Source organism: Sparus aurata, chromosome 4 (genome assembly GCF_900880675.1).
Source record: "Sparus aurata chromosome 4, fSpaAur1.1, whole genome shotgun sequence".
NCBI lineage: Eukaryota > Metazoa > Chordata > Actinopteri > Spariformes > Sparidae > Sparus > Sparus aurata.
The window spans coordinates 8,197,180-8,218,193 of record NC_044190.1 but is presented as its reverse complement, the minus strand read 5'-3'; the positions used below and the strand labels follow the sequence as shown (position 1 = coordinate 8,218,193).

General features: G+C 39.7%; 1 protein-coding gene across 3 annotated transcripts; it reads right to left on the bottom strand.

Annotated features, from left to right (window-relative positions):
• Positions 1-11,129: 11,129 nt before the first annotated feature.
• On the bottom strand, positions 11,130-13,734 carry mibp2 (muscle-specific beta 1 integrin binding protein 2). 3 transcript variants are annotated; one of them, XM_030415415.1, is made up of 8 exons: positions 13,442-13,734; positions 12,772-12,862; positions 12,512-12,560; positions 12,048-12,237; positions 11,895-11,966; positions 11,693-11,799; positions 11,485-11,573; positions 11,130-11,400 (listed from the first exon to the last, which is right to left on the bottom strand). In XM_030415415.1, the coding sequence occupies exons 1-8, from the start codon at positions 13,465-13,467 to the stop codon at positions 11,392-11,394; spliced, it is 633 nt and encodes a 210-aa protein (XP_030271275.1). In that variant the 5' UTR covers positions 13,468-13,734; the 3' UTR covers positions 11,130-11,391. The 3 variants fall into 3 exon arrangements, with proteins under 3 accessions (XP_030271275.1, XP_030271276.1, XP_030271277.1); XM_030415416.1 differs by having other exon boundaries at positions 12,512-12,649; positions 13,442-13,701; XM_030415417.1 differs by lacking the exon at positions 12,512-12,560 and having other exon boundaries at positions 13,442-13,702.
• Positions 13,735-21,014: the final 7,280 nt, after the last annotated feature.

The following is a 21,014-nucleotide window of genomic DNA, read 5'->3' as shown; positions in this document are numbered from 1 at the left end:
CATGTGTTTATTTTGTCTGGATTTATTTAAATGTCTTCTACAGTTTTGTACGAATGGGCTTTCAAGAGTTTGTGCAGTGTAGCCGGATGTGTAAACTTTATCTTTTCAGGCTCCACGTGCTCGACGACTGTTGTGCTGCATTAAGCGTCTCAGTCCACCAGGTGTCAGCACAGACTAGAAGTCATTTCACCAAATCTGTGAGGAGCCAACGTGCTCACTGGCGGTCCGGTTTTCCTCTCCTTGCACCAACGGATGTTACTGATTAGCACAGCAGTCAGAGTGGAATATCTAATTAGTGAGTTCAACCTGTGCAATGTTTGCATTTGGTCTGTCTTCCATGAACCACACACAATTGAACTATCAGAATATATTATTTCATGATCCCCTTTCACACCTGTTTTTTATTACATCCACCTGGTCAGGGACAGGTTACTGGATCATGTTGAATCTCAGCTGAACAAAGTTGAATTAACTGAATGTAATTTCTGCTGCGAGGGTTCTCTCAATCAAAACAATCAAAACAATGAAGCAGTTTGATGATGTGGTGAAGCAGTGTGAGATCATGGGAGTTGTCTTCTTCATTGTTAGGGTGCCTTCACACCTGACTCATTTGGTCCAGACTTTCCGATATTTTAGTTTGACCTGAACCAAAATTGTAGGTGCTAAGCACGACAGAACCCTTGAGAGACTTTTCAGTTGTTTTCTGTGAGGACACACGAAGACAGGAGAGCAACGGCACCTGGAAGAAAATGCAGTGGCTGTACAAAGGTCACAGCGCCATTAGAAAAAGTAAAGGGAACCAGCTGACGTCAGACGCACGCTGTCAACAAACCAATCAAATGTAGACAACGTGAAAAAAGATCAAACTAGGATGGGACTTTCAGGTGTGAAAGCTCCCCTTAAACAACCTCACTCTCTGAAGTGTCACCTGATGTTTCCCTGATGTGATAGCAACAGGTGACCAAATGTCACCTTGAGAAAAACTACAGATTTCTGTGGTTTTGAACATCATAATAATATTTACACAGTAAGTACACAACTCAACAAAAATAATAACAGAGATATGGTTGTTTTTACACACTTTGATACATAAGTGTTACAAATTATATCTTTAACAGCAGTTAACAAGCTGGCAGAATGAAGTATCTTGGTTTTCTTACCCTTGTTAAAGTTGTTTTCCAATTCACCCTCATCTTTCCCCCAAATACATAAACCTTAAATTGTCCCTGAATTGGTAAACACTAGACAGATGTGTTGGACAGACACAGCCTCTTGCCCCGCACATTTTTTACACCATTGTCACGTATGAGCCGTGCAAACAGCAGCTTGTTGACAGAAAAGTAGGTTACATTCCTCTCCAGCCCAACACAAGCATGTGTCTGTCCCACCCCCGTCCAATCACATAAAACTCTAATTTTATACTTACTACTACAGCAGGAAACTCAGTCAAAACCAACATGGCTCGGTGCACCGCCCAGTCCCTCTCAGGGCGGAAACTGCACCACAGTGTGGCCGTGAAGGGGTCCGGGCTCTGGGAGAGGGGCAACCTGATGCCACACCGATGAAAGTGAGGAAACCACATTTTGAAATATAGTTTTCAGTACCTTGACTTTAGGTTTTGTAAATACAGTGGATGTATATATGAAGGCCTTTTGCAACACTGATTGTTTTCTTTATTTTCTGAAAGTGGGTCAGTGTAATGTGAAGGCCAGCATATAAAAAATGTGTTTGGCAGGGGCCACAGGAGGCAAAGATATCCTTGAAAACAAGAGGAGAAATCATGCAGCAGTGAGATTATTCAAGCAGATTCGAATGATCAGTCTTTTTTGGTTAATATTACACTTTCATGTATTATTTACCAGATACAAGCATGAAATAAGATAAAATGTTTAACTATATCTCCATGAAACTTTCCCAGTTGATCACTTTCATTGATACAGTCATGTTTTTTTGTATCCATGTATTCTGACACTGTATGTTTATATATGCAAATGAGGCATTATTTAGTGAAAAATCAGATTCAGATTCACTTTATTGTCATTTTCCTGAGTATCTGCATACACAAAATGAAACGGAATATCGTCTCTGCCAGCTCCAATGTGTGTCAGTGCTTTAAAACTATAATATTCATATGAAACGATGCCATGTTCACAATTCTTGGATACATTTGTTGACATATCAGGGTCAAAGGTTTTTACAGAGGAATTTTTTTATATCTCATTTCATCACAATATAAATCAGAAAATAAATATATGCCTAAGAATAAAGTGTTCTATAAGTCAGGCTATGAATTATATGTAGGAACAAACCTTTCTGTCTAAACCTTTAGAATATAGTTAGGAACAAAACTGGAAGGTTTGTGTACGTAGGTGCTACTGAAGTGGAGATCTCTGGCTCATATTCTGGGCAAACGGCCTTTAATGGATATTTATTGTAGACAAAAGTAGTGAAATACCCCCAAATCTCAAAATTTACCTATAAATGAACAAATAGTGTTTTCACCTGTCATGTCTCCTCTTGAACTTGTGAATGAAGTGTTAGGATCCCAGAAAGGCTTTAGATGGCCCTTTAGTTTCCAACCATGAGGAAAAAATACAAAATAATTCAGTACATGATGTGAACATAAAGTCTGGTTAAAAACCAGAGAGCCACACATTCATAAAACCTTTTAACATCTGGTTAAAAGCTTTTCACTCACTAGCCTTTTTCTGAACTTTGCATCTAATCTCAAGATTCACAGTCTTATTTTGATTTTGTTTTCCTCTTGGCATCTTCATATTTGAATCTCTCAGGATCTGCTCTTAATTAGCTAATCCTATGATTGAATGGGGCTCTGTTTTTCCAGGAGGAGGGGGCGTTGGAGGCTGCAGAGGTAGACAGCTCAGCGCAGCAGTGGTTTCCGAGGCTGGGCCTGACTCCTCCAAGTGTTTGGTTTTAGCTTGTGTCTGATTTTAGAAAGTTGGCCGTCGGGGAAAACACAAACCCCCCTTTGCCAAAGCCACAAGCGAGTCACAGACATGGAGCAGCAGATGATGATGTTGTACAGCGGACGGCTTTCCTGTCTAAGTAAACAGTGATTCAGACGGGTGAGGAGTGGGAGGCTGTGGTCTGCTTCAGACTGGCAGCACCAGGCCTCTCCCTGACCCACCATAACAGGATATGGTCCTCTGGCCCACACTGAGGACGGTTGCATCATGTTATTATTTCCCTCAGGCTTTACCATTCGGCTGGTGTGGTAGTACTCATGCACACTGTGTAGCATGTGAAGAGCTGGAGAGAAGGTTCTGGAAAACATATCTCGCTGTGGTGTTTCTGACCAAAGTGACAGCGAGTGAGGTTACTTTCCCTTCTCAACCAGGTCTTATATAACTCCACATACGCACGTCTGGATAAGTGGGCACGGAGAACATTAGTAATTAGGTTTCTGTGACTCAACAGATGGTGCAGAGTAGATATTTAAGCATAACAGTTTACTATGTAACCACCGCATCGCTCCAAAACAATAATTTTACATCTGAAATATATTTAGATCTTGAACAACCATGGGAAGTAACTAAATGTTAATAGGAAAACATAAACTAGCTATATTAAGAAGTTGCTTTGCAGAGAGAGAAATAAACATACACAAAACATTTGACAGACATTCAAAATATAACAACAACAACCAGACACATATATGTCATTTAGAACAGCTTCATCCAGACACGGCTGGATGAACCTGCTGAGGTCCACAGAGCTGAAACCAGCAGCTGGGCCCCTATCAACTCCTCCAAATCTTTGTACATTGTGTACTGTTTCTTCTTTGACTGGTAATTTTCTAAATGGACCGCACCAGCCTATTTCAAGTGCACAGCTTCCAACCAAGGGGTCAGGCGTCCTCCAATGGGTCACAAGAAAAAGCTACGCCTGTAGTGCAGTTTATCCACGTAGATTGTTTTGGTGTGAGTTGCTGAGTTTTTAGAGATATCAGTCTGTCTTCTCTCTAACACAATAGAACCAGATGTTACTCAGCTTGTGTTGCTCAAAGAGCCATAAAATACATTTTGTAAAACTCTACAGCAGTGTCTCTTTACAGAAATCATGACCTGGTTACTCAATATAATCCACAGACCTTGTTGTGAACAGTTTCATGAAGGAACTATTCCCTTTCTACCCATCGCAACGCCGTGCAGAGGGAAGCATGCATCTACTCATGGACGAGAGGCTGACTAAACTAACTCAACCAGCTGACGTAGAAGGTTGTATAATATCTACCTCCTGCGACGTCACAAGCCTCTCGTCCATGAGTAGATGCACGTTTCCTGCATGCGCGGTGATACCAGCTGTGTGGTTCAGTAGAAAGTAAATGGTTCCTACGTGAAACTGCTCACAACAAAATCTGTGGATTATCTCAATTAACCAGGTCCTTCTCATGCCAGTAAATACTGTGATGTCGTGGTGCGTATTCAAAAAACACATTCTCAGAACAAACAAGTTGAATGTATATGTTGATGAATCAGTGTAGCCCATGCAAACAGTCTGAAAAGGGGCCAGTCACCTCACTCCACTGACCTTATCATGTTCATGTAACCTTATTTTTGTAAAAACTGACATCTCTGTAACTTCTTACGGAACATTTTTAAACTTGTACAGTATCTAATACTTCTCCTGCCATGTGTGTGTTGCAGCAACAACAGTGAAATGAGTACAATTAAAATGTCTAATGCCATGTGTGGGTTACAGAGTGTCTTGTTGTGTCTGCACTGTGGTGTAATTTCTCCCAGGCCAGCTCCACTCAGTGTAAACACAGACAGAGCGGGTCGACCGCAGTAGGTGAAAAGCTGTCTTCACATCGGCCCCACAGGTGTGGCATTAACCCCGCTTAGCTCACCGCCGTGTCGGCTTGAGAGGATCGCATTTTTCAAAAACAAGTCCGTACAACAACTGCAAACGTCACAAAAGGTTTTATGGCACCGATGGCTCATTTCATGGGCTCCTCTTAGACTGTAGTAAAAGCAGTAAATATAGAAACAACTCGTAGGCTGAGGAGGAGGCTTTGAAGAGCAGCGTAGTTGTGGTGGAGGGAAAGAATGATTTGATTAAATGAATGTTCCCCCGTTCTTGTTATTTTCTTTGGTTGGGTGGGTGGAAGAAGAAAACAGCAGGAATTATGTCAAAGGATGCGCTGCAAAGCTGTGAGTGAGAGAAAAAATTGTTTTCAGACAAGCAGCCACAGTCACCTCTGCTGCCCTGGCGGTTAGTGGTTTGCACGGCCGAGGCCTGTCTGACCTGTGTGAGGTGGAGATGTGATAATCCAAACCTTAACTGTATGGAGTTAGAGGTCTGAAGGGAGGATTTATGGTGTTGTTTATATGCTCTATTTGAGTCAACCACAGCAGACTGTTGCTTCCTCTGCTTTTTGGATGCACTGAGAGGTGTGTAAGGAGACGGCAATAGCTGGGTGCAGCACAGACACACTTAAGCCAAGTTTATTTATGTAGCGCCATTCAGACACGAGGAAATGCGAAGTGCTTGGCATTCAGCGAACATTAAAGTTGCATAGAAAACAGTAAAAACAAAACAAAACAAGCTAATAAAGAGGTGAAGAATCAAAAGAAATAGCATTTAGAGGGTAATAAAAACAAAGGCGAGCAAATAAATTGTTCTTTACTCAAAATAAAGTTATGTACCTGATTTAAATGAGCGAGGGTCCTCTGCAAACAGAAATCAAGTGTAGCGATTTAATGGGGCAATGTGTAAGATTTTGACCAGAACTGTGAATTTTTTTTTTAAATCAACAGACTGTGGGAAACAACAGTGTTGATGTCAAAGATATCGATGTACTGTGTTGCAAAAGCTGTCTTCTGAAGTCAGCATCATAACGAGCTGGCTCAGCTGTCTTACAATACCACTTTACCACAAGCGGTGATAGTTTGGTAGCGTCCTTAGTTTCAGTTGGGAGACACATACCGTACTTAATTTAGATAAAATATTAAGTAAATAAAATAAACCCACAGAAAAAAACACTTTCTGACATGAAGTTTCTCTTTTTTTACTGTAATAAAACAAGCTTAATTGTTTCATTAACTCATTGTAGATCAGACATCACTCAAGCTCGACATATAGAATAAAACTCACACCAACACAGTCTTGGTTGGTCTTTTCACAGTCACCTCTGGTTTGGTTGAAATAAATCCTCAGTTTGCCAGGTAACAAGCGATTTAATTTGATGTGATTTGATTTGTATTCCAGCTGATGCCCCACTCTCTCTCGCTCCACTGCGTCTTCATGCCTCTTCTGTCCTCACCTGTCATGTCTTCTCGTCCCTGGAGTCATAGTCCTGATCACAGCCACTGCGAACCACCTCTGTGCTCTATCCTGTGACTTCTGACAGCCTCAGAAGCTGTGTTCAGTCCCAGTTCTCTGTGAGTCCTGCTGACCGCTTCCACATCAGAGGTCACGGTGTGGGCAGACTCCAGACAGCTCATAGAGCAACGTAGCACCACTGCTAACCCAGCTACTTGCTAATGGCAGCTTTTTGCTAGGGGCAAAGATAGCGACAGCAAAGAGTATAGTGAGCAGAAGTTAGCCTTTATGCTGCCCCCTATGGTTTTGGAGCCACCTTCGAATTCTGGCCGTATTCTACAGGTTACAGCTTTAAGGACCGGTCTTGATGTGAGTGAGGACGCTGGTGGCAGCTTTCTGCATGAGCTGCAGCTGTCTGACAGATTTGTTTTAGTAAAACCTGTGAAGACATTAAAAAATAAACACAACTCCTTCCAGTTTTTTCTGTTTCTCGTTTAGTCTGAAAAATCTCTTCCTTCTTGCTGTATTTTCTTAGATGGTATTAGACCTGATGCAGACAAAAATGCAGACATGAACTTACTCATAGACACAAACAAGATCCAGTAAGAGCCAGTAAAGCAACCCTCTTAACCCCATGGGTGGTGGTTGGTGTGGTTTGGAAAAAACTGCAGGGTTTGTTGTTGTCCAGATGCAGTCCGGCTGTCAGAAGACACTGCCGTCTATCACCACGGAACAATCCATCCATGAAATATTGTATCTGAGGACAATGAGTTCACACTAACCTACTTTCTGCAGGCTAGGAACCACTTTACCGAAGAGAGTACCGTTTTAACCTCTTAACATTTCGAAATAGCGCTGACTAGGCCATTACATTGCTGTGTACAGTAGAAAAAGCCACAGAAAGAAAGTATTTCAGCTGTAGAGGTCAGTACATCATATGCAGCCATGTGCAGATTTGAAACATTAGTCCTCTGTCTTCTTTTAGTGGAGGTCGTTCCAGCAGCAGGCAATGTTACATAACTTCTGCAGACTGACCAGCTTGCACATGCTGTGAAGTTACACCCATCTTAAAACCTGTTAGCTACCCTTAAAGGAAATTATCATCATCTCAAATTGAGCATATCATGAAATCTTGAGCCATATGAGAACATTAGCACACAGAGTACCTGGTTTTGAGCCAGAGAAACTTATATCTCTGTGAACATGAAGTCAAACTTTTTGCCTTGAAAAGTTTGCAGAAGAAGACGGAGAAGTGCATCGTAAACAGAAGTTAAATATTATGGTATCTGTCCTGCGTGATACTAAAATAGGCTGAAGGAAAATCCCAAACGGATATGATTGTAATATGATCTCACACGCAATCTCTCTTTTCCTCTCTCCCCCTCGATGCATTTGAATGTACTTTGTATGAACTACTCAAACTCAATGTAAACAACAGCCCTGAACTGAAGTTACATCTAACTTAAAGGGTAACTCCACCATTTTTACACATTAAAGTATATTTGCATGTCTTTGGGAGTACTGCTGCACGTGTGAAAGAGGTGGTTTCAAGCCTTTTTCCTTCACCAGAGGAAGCTGCATGTAATCTGATAAATTGCCTCCAGATGTCACTCAGTGGCTAAGTTGCAGGGTGGGTAATGTAGGTGTCAGGTTTAAAAGCAGTGCACAGCTTACACGCTGGGATAATGTTATGCAAGCTGCAAGTCCAATAAACACACTGACTCTAACAATTGTTTTAATTTCACTGCTTCTCTATTGATCAGCAGCTGAAATGACGATGGACATTGAGAATCTGGAGGGATATCAGGCCATATTTCGAGTTTGAACAACATTTTTTTCTATAGCCATTTGCTAATGTTAGCATTCCACCACTTCCCAGCTAACACTTCTTTTTGACAACAGTGGTGCGTTTCACTTCCAGGTTTTAATAATTGTGTGTTGATATTTATGACTTTTCCTATCATATCATGTCACAGTATGAAACAAAATTGTTAGCCAGGAAGTAGAAGAATGCTTTGAATCTGTTTTCCAACTGAAGCTAACAGGTTAAGACAACATGTTGTTATCACGTCCCCAGGAAGAGGACCAGGTTCCTAACTTTGGTTGTGGCCAAACTGTGTAATTACATCATCACGCAATGCACTGGGAGCCAAAAAGAGCTTTTCCCATCAGCTCACGTTGTGAAGGAATGGTGGATACATTATTTTCATCTTCGCAAACCCCTGCAATATGACTCGCTTGACTTTCATAAGTTAAGCCATTCAATCCAATAAAATAAGTAAAGCCTAGAGCAGTCGCTAAAGTAAATCATTTAATTTCTAGTGTTGTGTCTAGTGTTTATTTCTTCATCGTGGACAGTTTGAAAACAAATGATTAAAACTGATACAGCAGAACCAGAAATATCACCTTTTTTATTCCATGCATTCTTCTTCCTTTTCAATACCTGGTGCCTACATTACCCACAATGCAACTTGCCACAAAATACTTTGAACTCTTTTTTTTTACATATGCAGTTGTACTCCCCAAGACGTGTTAACAGACTTTTATGTTTCAAATTGGTGGGGTTACCCTTTAAGCCATAACCGTAGCAAGCAAGGAATATTATAAGGCTTTAGTGGTTGTTTAAGAGCTGATGAATAAATATATGTTGCATGAAGAGTCTAAATAACCGCAGGCCACACCAGAAGAGCTGAAAGTTCAGACAGATGTGAGCAAGCATGTTGTGATGTGCATGAGAGCAAATGGAGTAAATACTGAGAAGTTATTTGAGGCCATCAAAACGCATGAATATGACAGTAAAACCTCAGTTATAAACTGTAACTAAACAACTCAAAGTGTGTTGGAAATACATGCTTTTTAAGACAGATGTCCACCGGCTGCCTGGGAGTGTTCATGCTGCTGATGCACTGGTGTGTCAATCAGGCAGCCTGTCTGGAAATAGAGACACACATAAGAGCTGCTTTGTGCTCTGTGAATAATACAACACGCGCTCTCTTTGTTAAACCTCCATAATATCAACATTTAAGGACTGTTTTATTCCAGAGTGACACATTCAGCAGAGGGAAAACAGTGACTATAAACTGGAAAAAGATCCAAAAATATCATTTAGCTCATCTTTAGCTTTCAAAGGTAGATGAGTCAAATAACTTGTTGTAAAAACAGTAAAGTTGGACTTTCTCTGGACTAAGATGGATACACAACATAGTGAAAGTGATCTTTAAACTGTAACTATAATGGAGTCAGAACTCTCATCTAGAAGTAGGTGAAGGGGAAAAATGACTTCCCATATATAGGCCAGGAGGTCTGTCCAACGCACGTACAGCTCTGACCTACTTCCATACGTGTCTATAATAACATTACATAACGTGTTCTTTCACAGCAGAGTGAAGAAAGGACAGCGAGAAAAAACGATTTCACTTCCTCAGAGGGGCCCGGCATGCCTGGCTCACTTCTGACTTCTGTTGACGATGAATTCGGTTCAGCTGTATTTTTCCATTACAGTAAAATAGATGTTGTCCCTACACACGAACAATATTACTTCATAAGATGAATGCATTGTTATGGCATTGCATAACTTCACCAGCTGGCAAAGTTGTCTCAGTTAAAAAGCTTTCTCTACTGCTGGCGAAGATGAAAATTTGTCTTACACTTACATAACTCAGCCCCTCCTCGTAATCCATTACATTAACCACATATTGTGTGCAGGCCTATTTTACAGTGATGGAATTTAACTAAGTACATTTACTTAGTTACTGTGATGAGGCGCAATTTTGAGATTGTACTTTACGTTTCTAGTACTTTAGGCCAATTTTTCCACTCCACTCCATTCTGGGAGCAGTAAATGTACCTTTTACTCCACTACTTTTATTTGATTACTTTAGTTACTAGTTACTTTGCAGATTGCACACAGCATCAGAGTCAAAGTAGTACATTTATAATTGAACAAACAGATTCCAATAATTGGAAAAATGCTGAACATTGGATCCAATAATTTACTATATTTTCCTTTTTTGTACTTTTGACACTTTAATATGTTTATTGCCTGAAAATTACTTTCAATACTTAACACATCAGCTAAACTTTAACATCAGATACTTTTAAGACTTTCACTTGAGAACTATTGGTATGAGTGACCATCACGTGAGTCTTTACTTTTACTCATGTATGACTTTTGGATACCACTTATACACACACACTTAACTTCTCGTGAATGTGTTGTTGCAGTTATAACACATGAAGCTGTTGCTGCAATCAAAAGGTTACTGCAGCTTTATAGACAACCTGACTAAATGATTGACCATTTATTGCAACTGAGGTGAAGCATCTCTCACAATAAATGTCTTTGGGTGTAGTGTTAAACCATTGTTGTCAAGTCATTCACTCAAAGGAATTCTCCAAGCGAACTGCTCGCATCCATTTATACTGGACAGCGACAAAAACAATTACTTTCACGTGCATTATTTACTGCATGTGCTTAACACCTTAGCCCAATATCATGACACCATATTACATACAGGAAACAGGCTATAATAAATAAAAGACCTTTGAAGTTGTCTTGTTCTACATACATTTTTCAAGACACACTTCTAGGAAAGTGGCCTCTCTGCGTCTGAATTTAGATAAGAGTTGTCCAGTAAACCTGAGGTCACGAGTTTTAACCTTGTGAGTTCACTTATCGCTCCCACCAACTGTTGCCTGGGAGCAAGATAGTGAAAGCTGTCAGGACGCCGTGCCTAACATAGCAGCGGCCCGGGGCCAAGTGTAGAACAGGATACCGTAGTGAAGACTTCACAGAGTTACATTTTTAAAACCTTTCAGCTACTCATAGTAATCACAAGAGAAGATAGTTGATAGGAGGCCATTTATTGACGTATTTGCAACTAAATGCAACCATCTTCTGAACGTATCATCAACTCTCTTGGAGTATAGGCTGTAACAAAGCAATAAATATGGTCGATATAAAAATCATGCCAGCATTTGATGCCATTAGTTTAACATTTACATTTTCATAAAAATCATAGCAGTCGGCTAAATGAGCTGCCAGGTAGAAACTTAAGGCAGGGTGGTCTTCTGCTTGCAGGCTGAGTATGTGCTCCCTTTAGCCGATCATACGACCTGCAAACAAAGAAAACATTTATCAGAAATTCACGTTTTTGATTAGAAGTGTATTGGAACAGGATCGTCGGATGATTTGTGTACCTTTGTTTGAGATGTCTGGATATTGTTCAGGATGTCGCCATAGACAAAGTTGAACAGCTGTTCCTTTGACTTGGTTCCATCTAGCTGCACTGTAATTACAACATACAAACATTTAATCTACAGGAGAAACTTTCACCTCTAAATATGAAAATGCAATCACATGCAAAATAAAGAATACAAAATGTACAACAAAAATGTATATACTTACAAACGTCAACATTTGTTGTCTCCATGATGTTCTTGTGTTTCTTATACATGGGCCAGACGTGGCCATCGAACAGGCCGGGTGGGTCTGGCACCGTGTAGTTCCTCGAGCTGCAGAGAAAGACAAAAAACACCAATTACATGTGGTAGTGAGACAGCAGACTAGACTACACAAAAACCAGCCAGAACAGTGTCAGAACACTTACCACCTCCTCTTTTTGCATTCTTCATATGGGATGGAAATAAAGTAACGTTGGTTCAGCACGTCGATCAAAGGTCTGCGGGGGTGGAGACAAATTAGCCTCAAGGTATACTGCTCGAAACACAACATAAAAATGGCGATCACGCGTTCTTCTTACCCGTAGGTGTAAAGCAGGAAGCCCTCCACGATAAGGATGTGAGTCTCCTCCTCCTCCTTATGGTCAGACTTGGGGACGATCTCATCATCCAGGGTGTTATTGACGCCATGAGACTTCTCAAACTTCACCGGGTTCTCCAGCCATGCATAGATCGTACTCATCATGGCGTCCATGTCCAGAGCAGTAATGACTGAAGAGCGAAGCGGAGGGGGGAAGGATGGAAGGAAAAAGAGATGGGAAACGTATAAGAAATTGCAAAGAATTAGTAAGAAACATCTTCAGGATTGAAGTTTGTTTATATTGCATGCAGGTTATAAACATTGCAGCTGTAGCAAAAAGACACACACACACACACACACACTCACACGCGCACACACGCACACACACACACACACACAAACACACACACACACACACACACACTACACACACACACAAACCCTTTCATAAAAACCCAGGCTTACCATCGTACTGCTTAAAGCCATCTTCACCAACTTCAATCTGATCTTGGGGCTGAAACATACATGGATAAGATGTACCCAGGTATATTCCACTAGTGCTGCACTCTGCTGTATTGAAGGCTCTGATAGCGTTTTTACACACTAACACAGGCAGCAAAGTGTTAACTTCATACCCCACCAACTTTTGGCTACACAGAGCAATCCCTTTAACTATATCCATCATTTAAAATAGAAGACAAACGTGTGTTGTGCATGGGGCTCACCTTGAAGAAGTCATCCTGGTGTACCACACAGCAGTTGGGCAGGTTCTTGATCAGGCTGTTGGTGAGGGTGGTTTTCCCTCCATTGGTTACGCTGAAGGGAACAAAGCATTACATAGCAATGAATGGAAGATGATACAATCCACATGGAAACACTAATTGTAACACCAACACATATAACACATTTTTTTTAATTTAATTTTTTTTTTTTTTTTAAATATGTAGACTTGAACTTGAACTGATTTAAAAGCAAAACAAACAGCAACAAGTCATAAACAACCACTATTTTATCAGTAATATTAAACATATAATAAGCATATTTTTCTTGATATAAGGAATTAATATCTATTACATTAAGCCGGAAAAAGGGTGGGTCAACCGGCCATATGGCAGACTTCCTTATCTCTATAACATGCTGGTGACCATTAGCTTTAGCTTTGTTTATTCATTAACCGGAGGTGATTAGCAGAAGCTGTGAATTAACACCGACGTAACGTTATCTGGTTACTGTACGGTTATAACAGCGGTACAACGAAAAGGAAGCGACCATTTGGCGGATGTCATGACCGCCCTTCCCCACGTGTGCCGCTTTCACGGCCTAGCAGCTCAGTTAGCCTGCTAGCATGTAGCTTAGCTCCCACCACCCGCCCCCATTCATCCGGCCGGAACTCACCCGCCGATGCCGATGATGTACTTCATGTCTGCGGATGGTCGGAGCTCGTAAAACAGTCGCGAGAGGTCAAAACGTCAATAAACCGGTTCGGGATCGAAGTGATCGGACGGGAAGAAAGCTTAAAAGAGAAGGTTGCAGCAGGAAGGGTCAACTACTTGATTCCTCCATGGCACTTGAGTTAAGTGAGTAAGGTAAGAGCAGAGACGGGCTGTCACTCGGACGCGGTCTTCCACCGAGAGAGGGCCGTCGGTTCAATGGAGCAGCTACACATACTGAAGAGAGCTCGGTGATTGGCTATTTAAACACCTCGAGGCGCACGGAAAACCCACAACCAACCAATCACGAGCGAGTCCGACCGCAGTTCAGTCCACCTCCCACCCCCGCTCACCCCGCCTCTCAAAACCATAAGCTATGATGTAATTAATCCTCACAGCAAAAGAAATGAACAGAACGTGACTTACGTCCAGTTTGTGCTATTCTAACCCTCCTCTTAACTATTTCTGGGGGTCAATATTGTCTTTTTTCCTTTTCTTCTTTGATTATCTCTTAAAATGGGTTTGAAAAGATGCATTGTCACAGTATAAACTATAAAAAAACAATGATGGGAATCTGTAATCAAGTAGTACAGTACATTCTCTCTCTCTCTCCCCCCCCCCCCCCTCTCTTATATATATACAATAATACAAAATGTACTTAAGTTACAAGTAAAACTACTGTAAGTAAAATTATACTTAAGTGAAAGTATTCTTCTTGAAAGCTACTGAGTATTACTTACTTTTGAATGGAATTACATTTTAAAGCTCAAAGAACGAAATGAACAAAACTTGTACTTTTCTTACTTAACTACAATTTGTGATATTTTATTGCTCCACTTTACTATTTTGGAAGGCAAATATTGTACTTTTGCCATTTCTTCCTTGATTAACTATTAAAATGTGTATGAATAGATGCATTGTTAAGTTTAAACCCTAAAAAAACAATGAGGGAAATCTGTAATCAAGCACAAGTACAGTTACATTCCTCTCTCTCTCTCTCTCTCTCTCGTGCTCTCTCTCTCTATTTATATACAATAATACACAATGTATTACTAAGGATACAAGTAAAACTACTGGTATTTATAATGATACTATATACTAAGAGTTAATGTATACCTCTTAAAAGCTGCTTGGTTGAACATTTGACAGCAAAAGATAAACCAATTTGTGCTATTTTATTGCTCCACTTCACTTTTTATAGAAAGGAATATTATACTTTTTACTCAACACATATCTCACAGATATAGTTACTTAGCAAAAAATTTGATTAATTGATTAGATAGGATGCATTGTCATAGCACAAACTATTAAAAAACTTTGGTGGAAAGACTTACTGAAAATCTGTACTCAAGAATGAGAACAGTTACATTACTGCTATTAAATAATACTTAAAAGTACAAAGTATTCTTCTTAAAAGCTACTCAGAGAAGGCTTCTTAGTTAATTTTTAACAACTGTTATTTAATGCATTATCAAAAGCAGGCAGTTTTTGTGTTCCTCCAGATCTTCAGTCGAAATGACTCCCAGCTACTGTTCTGTTCACCTCTCCAGAACCTGGGCCAGCTGCACAGTTTTGTGTTTTTGTCTGTATGTCAGGGTTTTCACTGACCCAATGCATACCTTCAAGTACAAATAAATAATTTACCTGCCACCTATCTAGCTTCAAACAGTGTTCTGGTGACCTTGACTATTTCTGTCTTGTAATCTCATTCATATTGTGAATTTTAAAATTATGAGTCTGAATTTCTTCTCCAAAACTACGCAGTGCCTCCTTAAGGTCCTGTGTTATGGCCATTCTCAGGTTCATACTTAATTCACATTATTTTGCTCGTACAGTCCAAAATAATGCACCTTTATTAACATTTTTTTGATAGGCTGTTTTAGGTGCCTGTCTCTTTAAAGACTCCCACTGGAAAGCCCATTCTGCTCTGCTCTGATTGGTCAGCTCTGACAGGCCAGAGCAGGTACAGCCCACTTTAACTCACTTTGGCAACCACAGACTGTAAAGTTGTGACATCAGACTCATCTCACTTTCTATACAACCAGTGTTGTGCTTTTCTACATTTTAAATCACATTGTAATGTGTAAATTAGTTAATCTGCAGCTCCATAGTTCTGTTTTTGTTATTATTTCTATTTCTGTAGCTAAATATATTTTTATGATTTTGGTCCTTAGTGTTTTTAGCATTTTTGAACTATGCTGGTGCCACTTTTACTTTGGTTTTGCTCATCACTACATCTTTCAAAAAAATGAATCAATGTCATACACTTGATTAGAAAAGACTAAAATAGTTAAAAGACCTTTGTCCCCACGAGGATACTGAACAGAGGTTGTTTATCTAAGGAGGGTAACATGCCTTGAAAAAAAAAGAAAAAAAAACACATAAGAGGGTAAAATAGGAAGTTCTAAGACCATAAGAGACAGGTCATTGTTGGTAGCATATAACTTATCTAATCTATAGGACGACAGGGCCTCTCTTAACTGCTAGGACCTTAACAGATACATGTTAACTACAGTCACCTGTCACATTTTTCCCTTTATTAATGTTCTCCGTTAGCCTAGTTGCATTCAGCTGCGTTATCAGTGTGCACGTGATATACAAGACAAGGCTGCCATACTGCCATGCAAGACAATTCCCTGTTTTTTTCTCAATATGGTTTTTCCTCATTGGAATCGAGGCTCGAATGACAGAGGATGTCCTTCCCTGTACAGTTTGTAAAGCCGACTGAGGCAATGTGATTGTGATTTTGGGCTGTATAAATGAAACTGATTTGATACCATTTGAATTCATATTAGTTGCTGTATCAGGGACACACAATAAACAAAACACAACAGATCTGGACGCAGTACATTTTTGTGGTGTTCGTTTCACCAGCTGACCTCTCCGTGTTTTGTTTAGAAACTTCCCGACCGACTCCATGACACAGTTTCCTGAGGTTACACCAAAATATTGCTTAGTTTGGGGTTTACACCCTCGAGAACCTCAGCTATGAAGAGGAAGTCGCCAAGTGTGGATTTGAGCTTGTAAGATTTCTATTCATAGATTGACTCAGATTCATTCTGCCAGTTTGGAGCCTGACACTGAGATTTTCTTGAATTTCTGGGACAAAATGTTGCACAAAGGCGTATATATTCATGGTTGAATCTGGTATAATGTCTCGAGGGGGTCAAGCAAAGATAACTTAACCTCTCCGCTTTTAATGATGCTATGACAATGGCTTAATATCAGCTATTTACAAGCATCAATGGACTACCTTGCGATATCATTGCAATGCTGTCATCTTCAAAGCAACAACTTGTGACTCCCTGGAAAAAGATCGCCAAATACCGATGCCTTGGGTTTGCGTACGACCCCAGCTGCCAACTGATAGCGTCAGCATTTCATGACCTGGAGATGAGCAATTATCAATCGTGTTCCAGGAAATGTTAATGCATGACAAGCGTCTGACATTCTTGGTACTTAATGGATACACAGGAAGCCTATTCTAGTTTTCATGCCGGTAATTATGCCGGTAATTAATTAGGTATAGAAGACCTTTTCTGTCAGTCTCTGTGTTTTATTTCAGTTAGTGATACACTGATTTATTTCATACTCATGTAATGTCTGCTGAGTTACGCTTGAAAGTCTTCAGAAAGTCGCTGGAAATAATACCTTCTGATTAAATTATATTGGGGATGTCGAAATTTATTTTATCAACTCATCTTTATACAATATTTCAGTACCGTAGCATGCATCAGATGAAACGCTTCCTTTTGAGGTTGAACAAAACTCAACCAGGTCTGATTGGCCAACAGTAAGTAAAATATTTAAACATATATCAAGGGACAATTTTCATGTTTTGGCATGTAGCTGGTTAATTAAAGACACATACATTCCGCTCTTGTATTAAGAAGAAGTACTCAGATCTTTAAATTACGTAAATGTAGCAGTACCACTGTGGAAAATACACCACTACAGGTAAAAGTTATAAGAGGCATTATGTTTTAGAGTTGTCTGTCCATCTGTACGTCCCATTCCACTGTCAGCTTTGACAGTGGAATGAGTCAGGGGCACTGTGAATGTGTCAAGAAATTACAAGATAATTACAATACAATTTCACACAAATGTCTAATAGGATAAAATGTGTCGTTATGACATTTGATATCCAAAAGTGGTTAAATGCACTGTGCACATCATAAATATTATTCATTCAATGCTATAGCACAGGAACGGCAACTTGACTCATGCGAAAGGAAACATACAACTGAGAAACAGTAATTCTAGTTTAGTATTTTATTGTCTTGTGGTCAATATTTCACTGTTTCAAAGTGATGGGGGAGGCAATATCTCTCTATAAAAGCATCTCTCTATGTGTATGTGTGTGTGTATGTATATGTGTATGTGTGTGTGTGTGTGTGTGTGTGCCTCAAATATCTCTGCAGATCAGGATCAGACTGACCTAAAATTTATAGCATGGCTGCTGCGTGGTTTAAGGGTGTGCAGCGTCGGATTTGTTTGGACTACAATGATACTGTTAATAAATTATTTAATAAATGCTTTATGATTTGAGCTAGCATTGTCAACCATAGCCACCAGAGCCACGTGCGCACCAGCCGTCACGTTTGCTTTGTGTCTGGCGCAGGAAGAAACGGTAAAAATGGGCTTTTGTCAAAAAGCTGTCCGCAAGAAGGAAGTGTTTGCAAGCAAAAAAACACGTTCCTATTGGTTGAAAAAGGCCCCACACCGTCGATCACAAAATTATATGGCAGAACACATGATTTGGTTGCTGTGGAACAGGTGGAAGTTATGGGAGGGACAGCGGCGAAAGAGTGACAACAGCACTGACGGTGATAGAGACAGCGAGTTTTTAGAGTTGAGAGATTTGTGACATACAGCATGTTTGGAGTGTATAGTTAGTGTGCTATGCAGTATTTGTATTATAAGTAATAAAAATGGTTCGTTAAACATATTTGTGTTTTACACAGTAAAAAATCGAACATTTTCCTACTCGGATTTTATGTTTTTTTGTGATTTTAGGTCCATTGTGTTAATACAGTATGTCAAAATGAAAAAATAACTGTACAGTCACACATGTGAGGTTGTGGTGAAAATTATGACACCAAACAGGGCAAGGTGAATAGTTTTTAAGCTGAAATATAATGGTAAAGTCAAAAGTAGTCAAAAACGGCCAGTTGTATCCCAGACGTCACACCTTCAAACACAACCTCATTTGGCCATCCATGAAAACGCTATTTAACCTCCCTCTTTTCTATAGGAATACATGCTTCCTACGGGCAATGCACTAGTTTTCTTAAAAATGTATGAAACCAAAAAAAACCAACAAATAAGTTTGTTTTTGTTTTTTGTCTTTCCTTGCCCAATATAAGTGACTTGCTGGGCCAAATGACTTCGGTCACATGGCTATATGTAACCTCAGCATGTGTTTTAATACATTGCTAAACTGAAAAATGATGAGTGACTACAGCTTTTAATACGGGAATTGTAAGTACTAAAAAACAGATAATGTACTGGTTATTAAATAACATAAACTGGAAAACTGCTGGATGTAACTAGCCAGATGAATTGAAAGTAGCAACAATAAGAAACTGAATTACATTTTTTATCATAGCTAAAAGTACTTTACATCTTCTAAAGCTTCAGAACCTGAACACTTATTTTGTGGTTTTGGCTTTCATTTGATAAAATGTTATCGTAAGACTTTATTTTATTTCAGTTTTGTAAAAGAGATTTCAGGGCATTAATACAAATGTCTCTGTACCGTGGCTGTAAAACAACACTGTTTTCTCTTTTCTTTCCTTTTCTTCTCCAAACTAAAACAGCAGTTACTTTGGTTTGTGTCATGCACTTACAGTCATGTGTGCCAGTCGGCTTCCTTTCTATGAATTTTGGTTATTTTGGAGTCCACCGGGCATCCTTATGCATGTGTAAACTGGCGCCCTTACCTTTCACATGGCACTTCCTTACTGTTACAAGTCTGTCTATGGCCATTTTGTGTATTTTACATGCTTGTATGAACTGGAATCACAGTACTGAAACGTAATGTACATTCAGCTGTGAACGGTTTGATTAGTGAAGATTATGTCACAGTGTTTCCTGACATGAACCTAACAAGACCTGAGATTCTGAATCAGCTTCACAGCAAATATTAAACCGTCCCACATATGAAAGTCTCATAGACGTGCCAGATACTGCAGGGTCTGTGGACATACTACACTAACTGTACACTGTGTTCTCTGTTTTGTCTCTCCTCCTCCTCCTCCTCCTCCTCCTAACTGTAAATTAGTAACATTTCACCATTCAATTTTCAGAAGTCACGTACGTGTCTTCCTGCATTCTTCACATTTAAGTTGATTGTACTTCCATAAATGTCACATTTTCTGCATGACTTCAGTGTTAAATGTGAATGTCAAGAAGCCAAGTTTTCTCCCATCCAGTCTTGTCAGGTGATACAGCTGGCTGATCACGTTAAGTCAGAGCAAAGTTAGGATCTTATTTCTCTCAAGATGTCATTTTTGTTTTAATTAAGAGATTTCAGTAAGTTTAAAAGTTTCTGCACATTTTGTTCTGTTCATTGTTCACTGAAAGCAACCAACATCTGACTGCCACCTGCTGGCTGCGATTAAAGCTCCATCTGAGAGGTTTTTTTCTCTATTTAACACACACACACACACACACACACACACACACACACACACACACACACACACACACATACTTTCTGTCTGGTGCTTTTAATTTCCTCTTTTTTTTTACATTTCTTTTAAAAGCTTGTGAAAAACTAAAAAAATTAAGACATTTCATTCTGCAAAAAAAGATGCATCCTTGAATGCAATTACATGCAATAATCAATTCTGAACAGATAAAGGCAGATCATTTTCAATAATGAAGAAAAAGAAAAAGGCTCATATGTCCTTAATGAGCTTTAAAAAAGCATTGTTCTAATAGAAAGAGTACCTCTTTGACTCTCTCCAGTAGAGACTGGTGCATTAAGAATCGATCTTACTCCTTTTGTCACACACATTACAAAGAAAACAGCATGTGACTTAAGTGAAAGCAGAGAAAATACAAGGGAAACAGCTCAAACAGAAGCATTCCAGGAAGTGATTAGATTAACCGTGTGACAAAAACGCGCTCCCTGTTTGTAGAGAACTGCTTCAAGTGTTGAAGACAACATACAAACATATACCGTGTATACAAAAAGGGGATTTCAGTTTCAACAATACGTGTGATAAAATTCAAACTCAGGAAGGATATGATCAATTGATAAAACAACAAATCTGTCAGGAAATAATAGACACTCAAAACAAGTTCAAAATGTCCCTGATTTTCAGTTCAGTGAGGTTGGAGAAGTGCTCTCTGGTCTCTTGGCTAACTAGGTGAAATAGGGAAAAGGTTTAGATGTGTATTTATCAAGAGGCAGGGATCTTTGAATTTCAGAAAATTTTAAGATGTTGATTGGGTGGGTTGGGTTGGGTTGGGTTGGGTTGGGTTGGGTTGGGTTGGGTCATGAGGGTCTGATGGTAAGTGAGGAGCTTGAT

Bases quoted from the DNA above. Each gene is read 5' to 3' on its own strand.
- mibp2 (XM_030415415.1), bottom strand. From the start codon at position 13,467: ATGAAGTACATCATCGGCATCGGCGG. The intron at 11,967-12,047 runs GTAAGAAGAACG...CCACCCCCGCAG, and splicing joins TTCCTGCTTTACACCTACGG to ACCTTTGATCGACGTGCTGA. The intron at 11,800-11,894 runs GTAAGTGTTCTG...CTTTCTCTGCAG, and splicing joins GAATGCAAAAAGAGGAGGTG to CTCGAGGAACTACACGGTGC.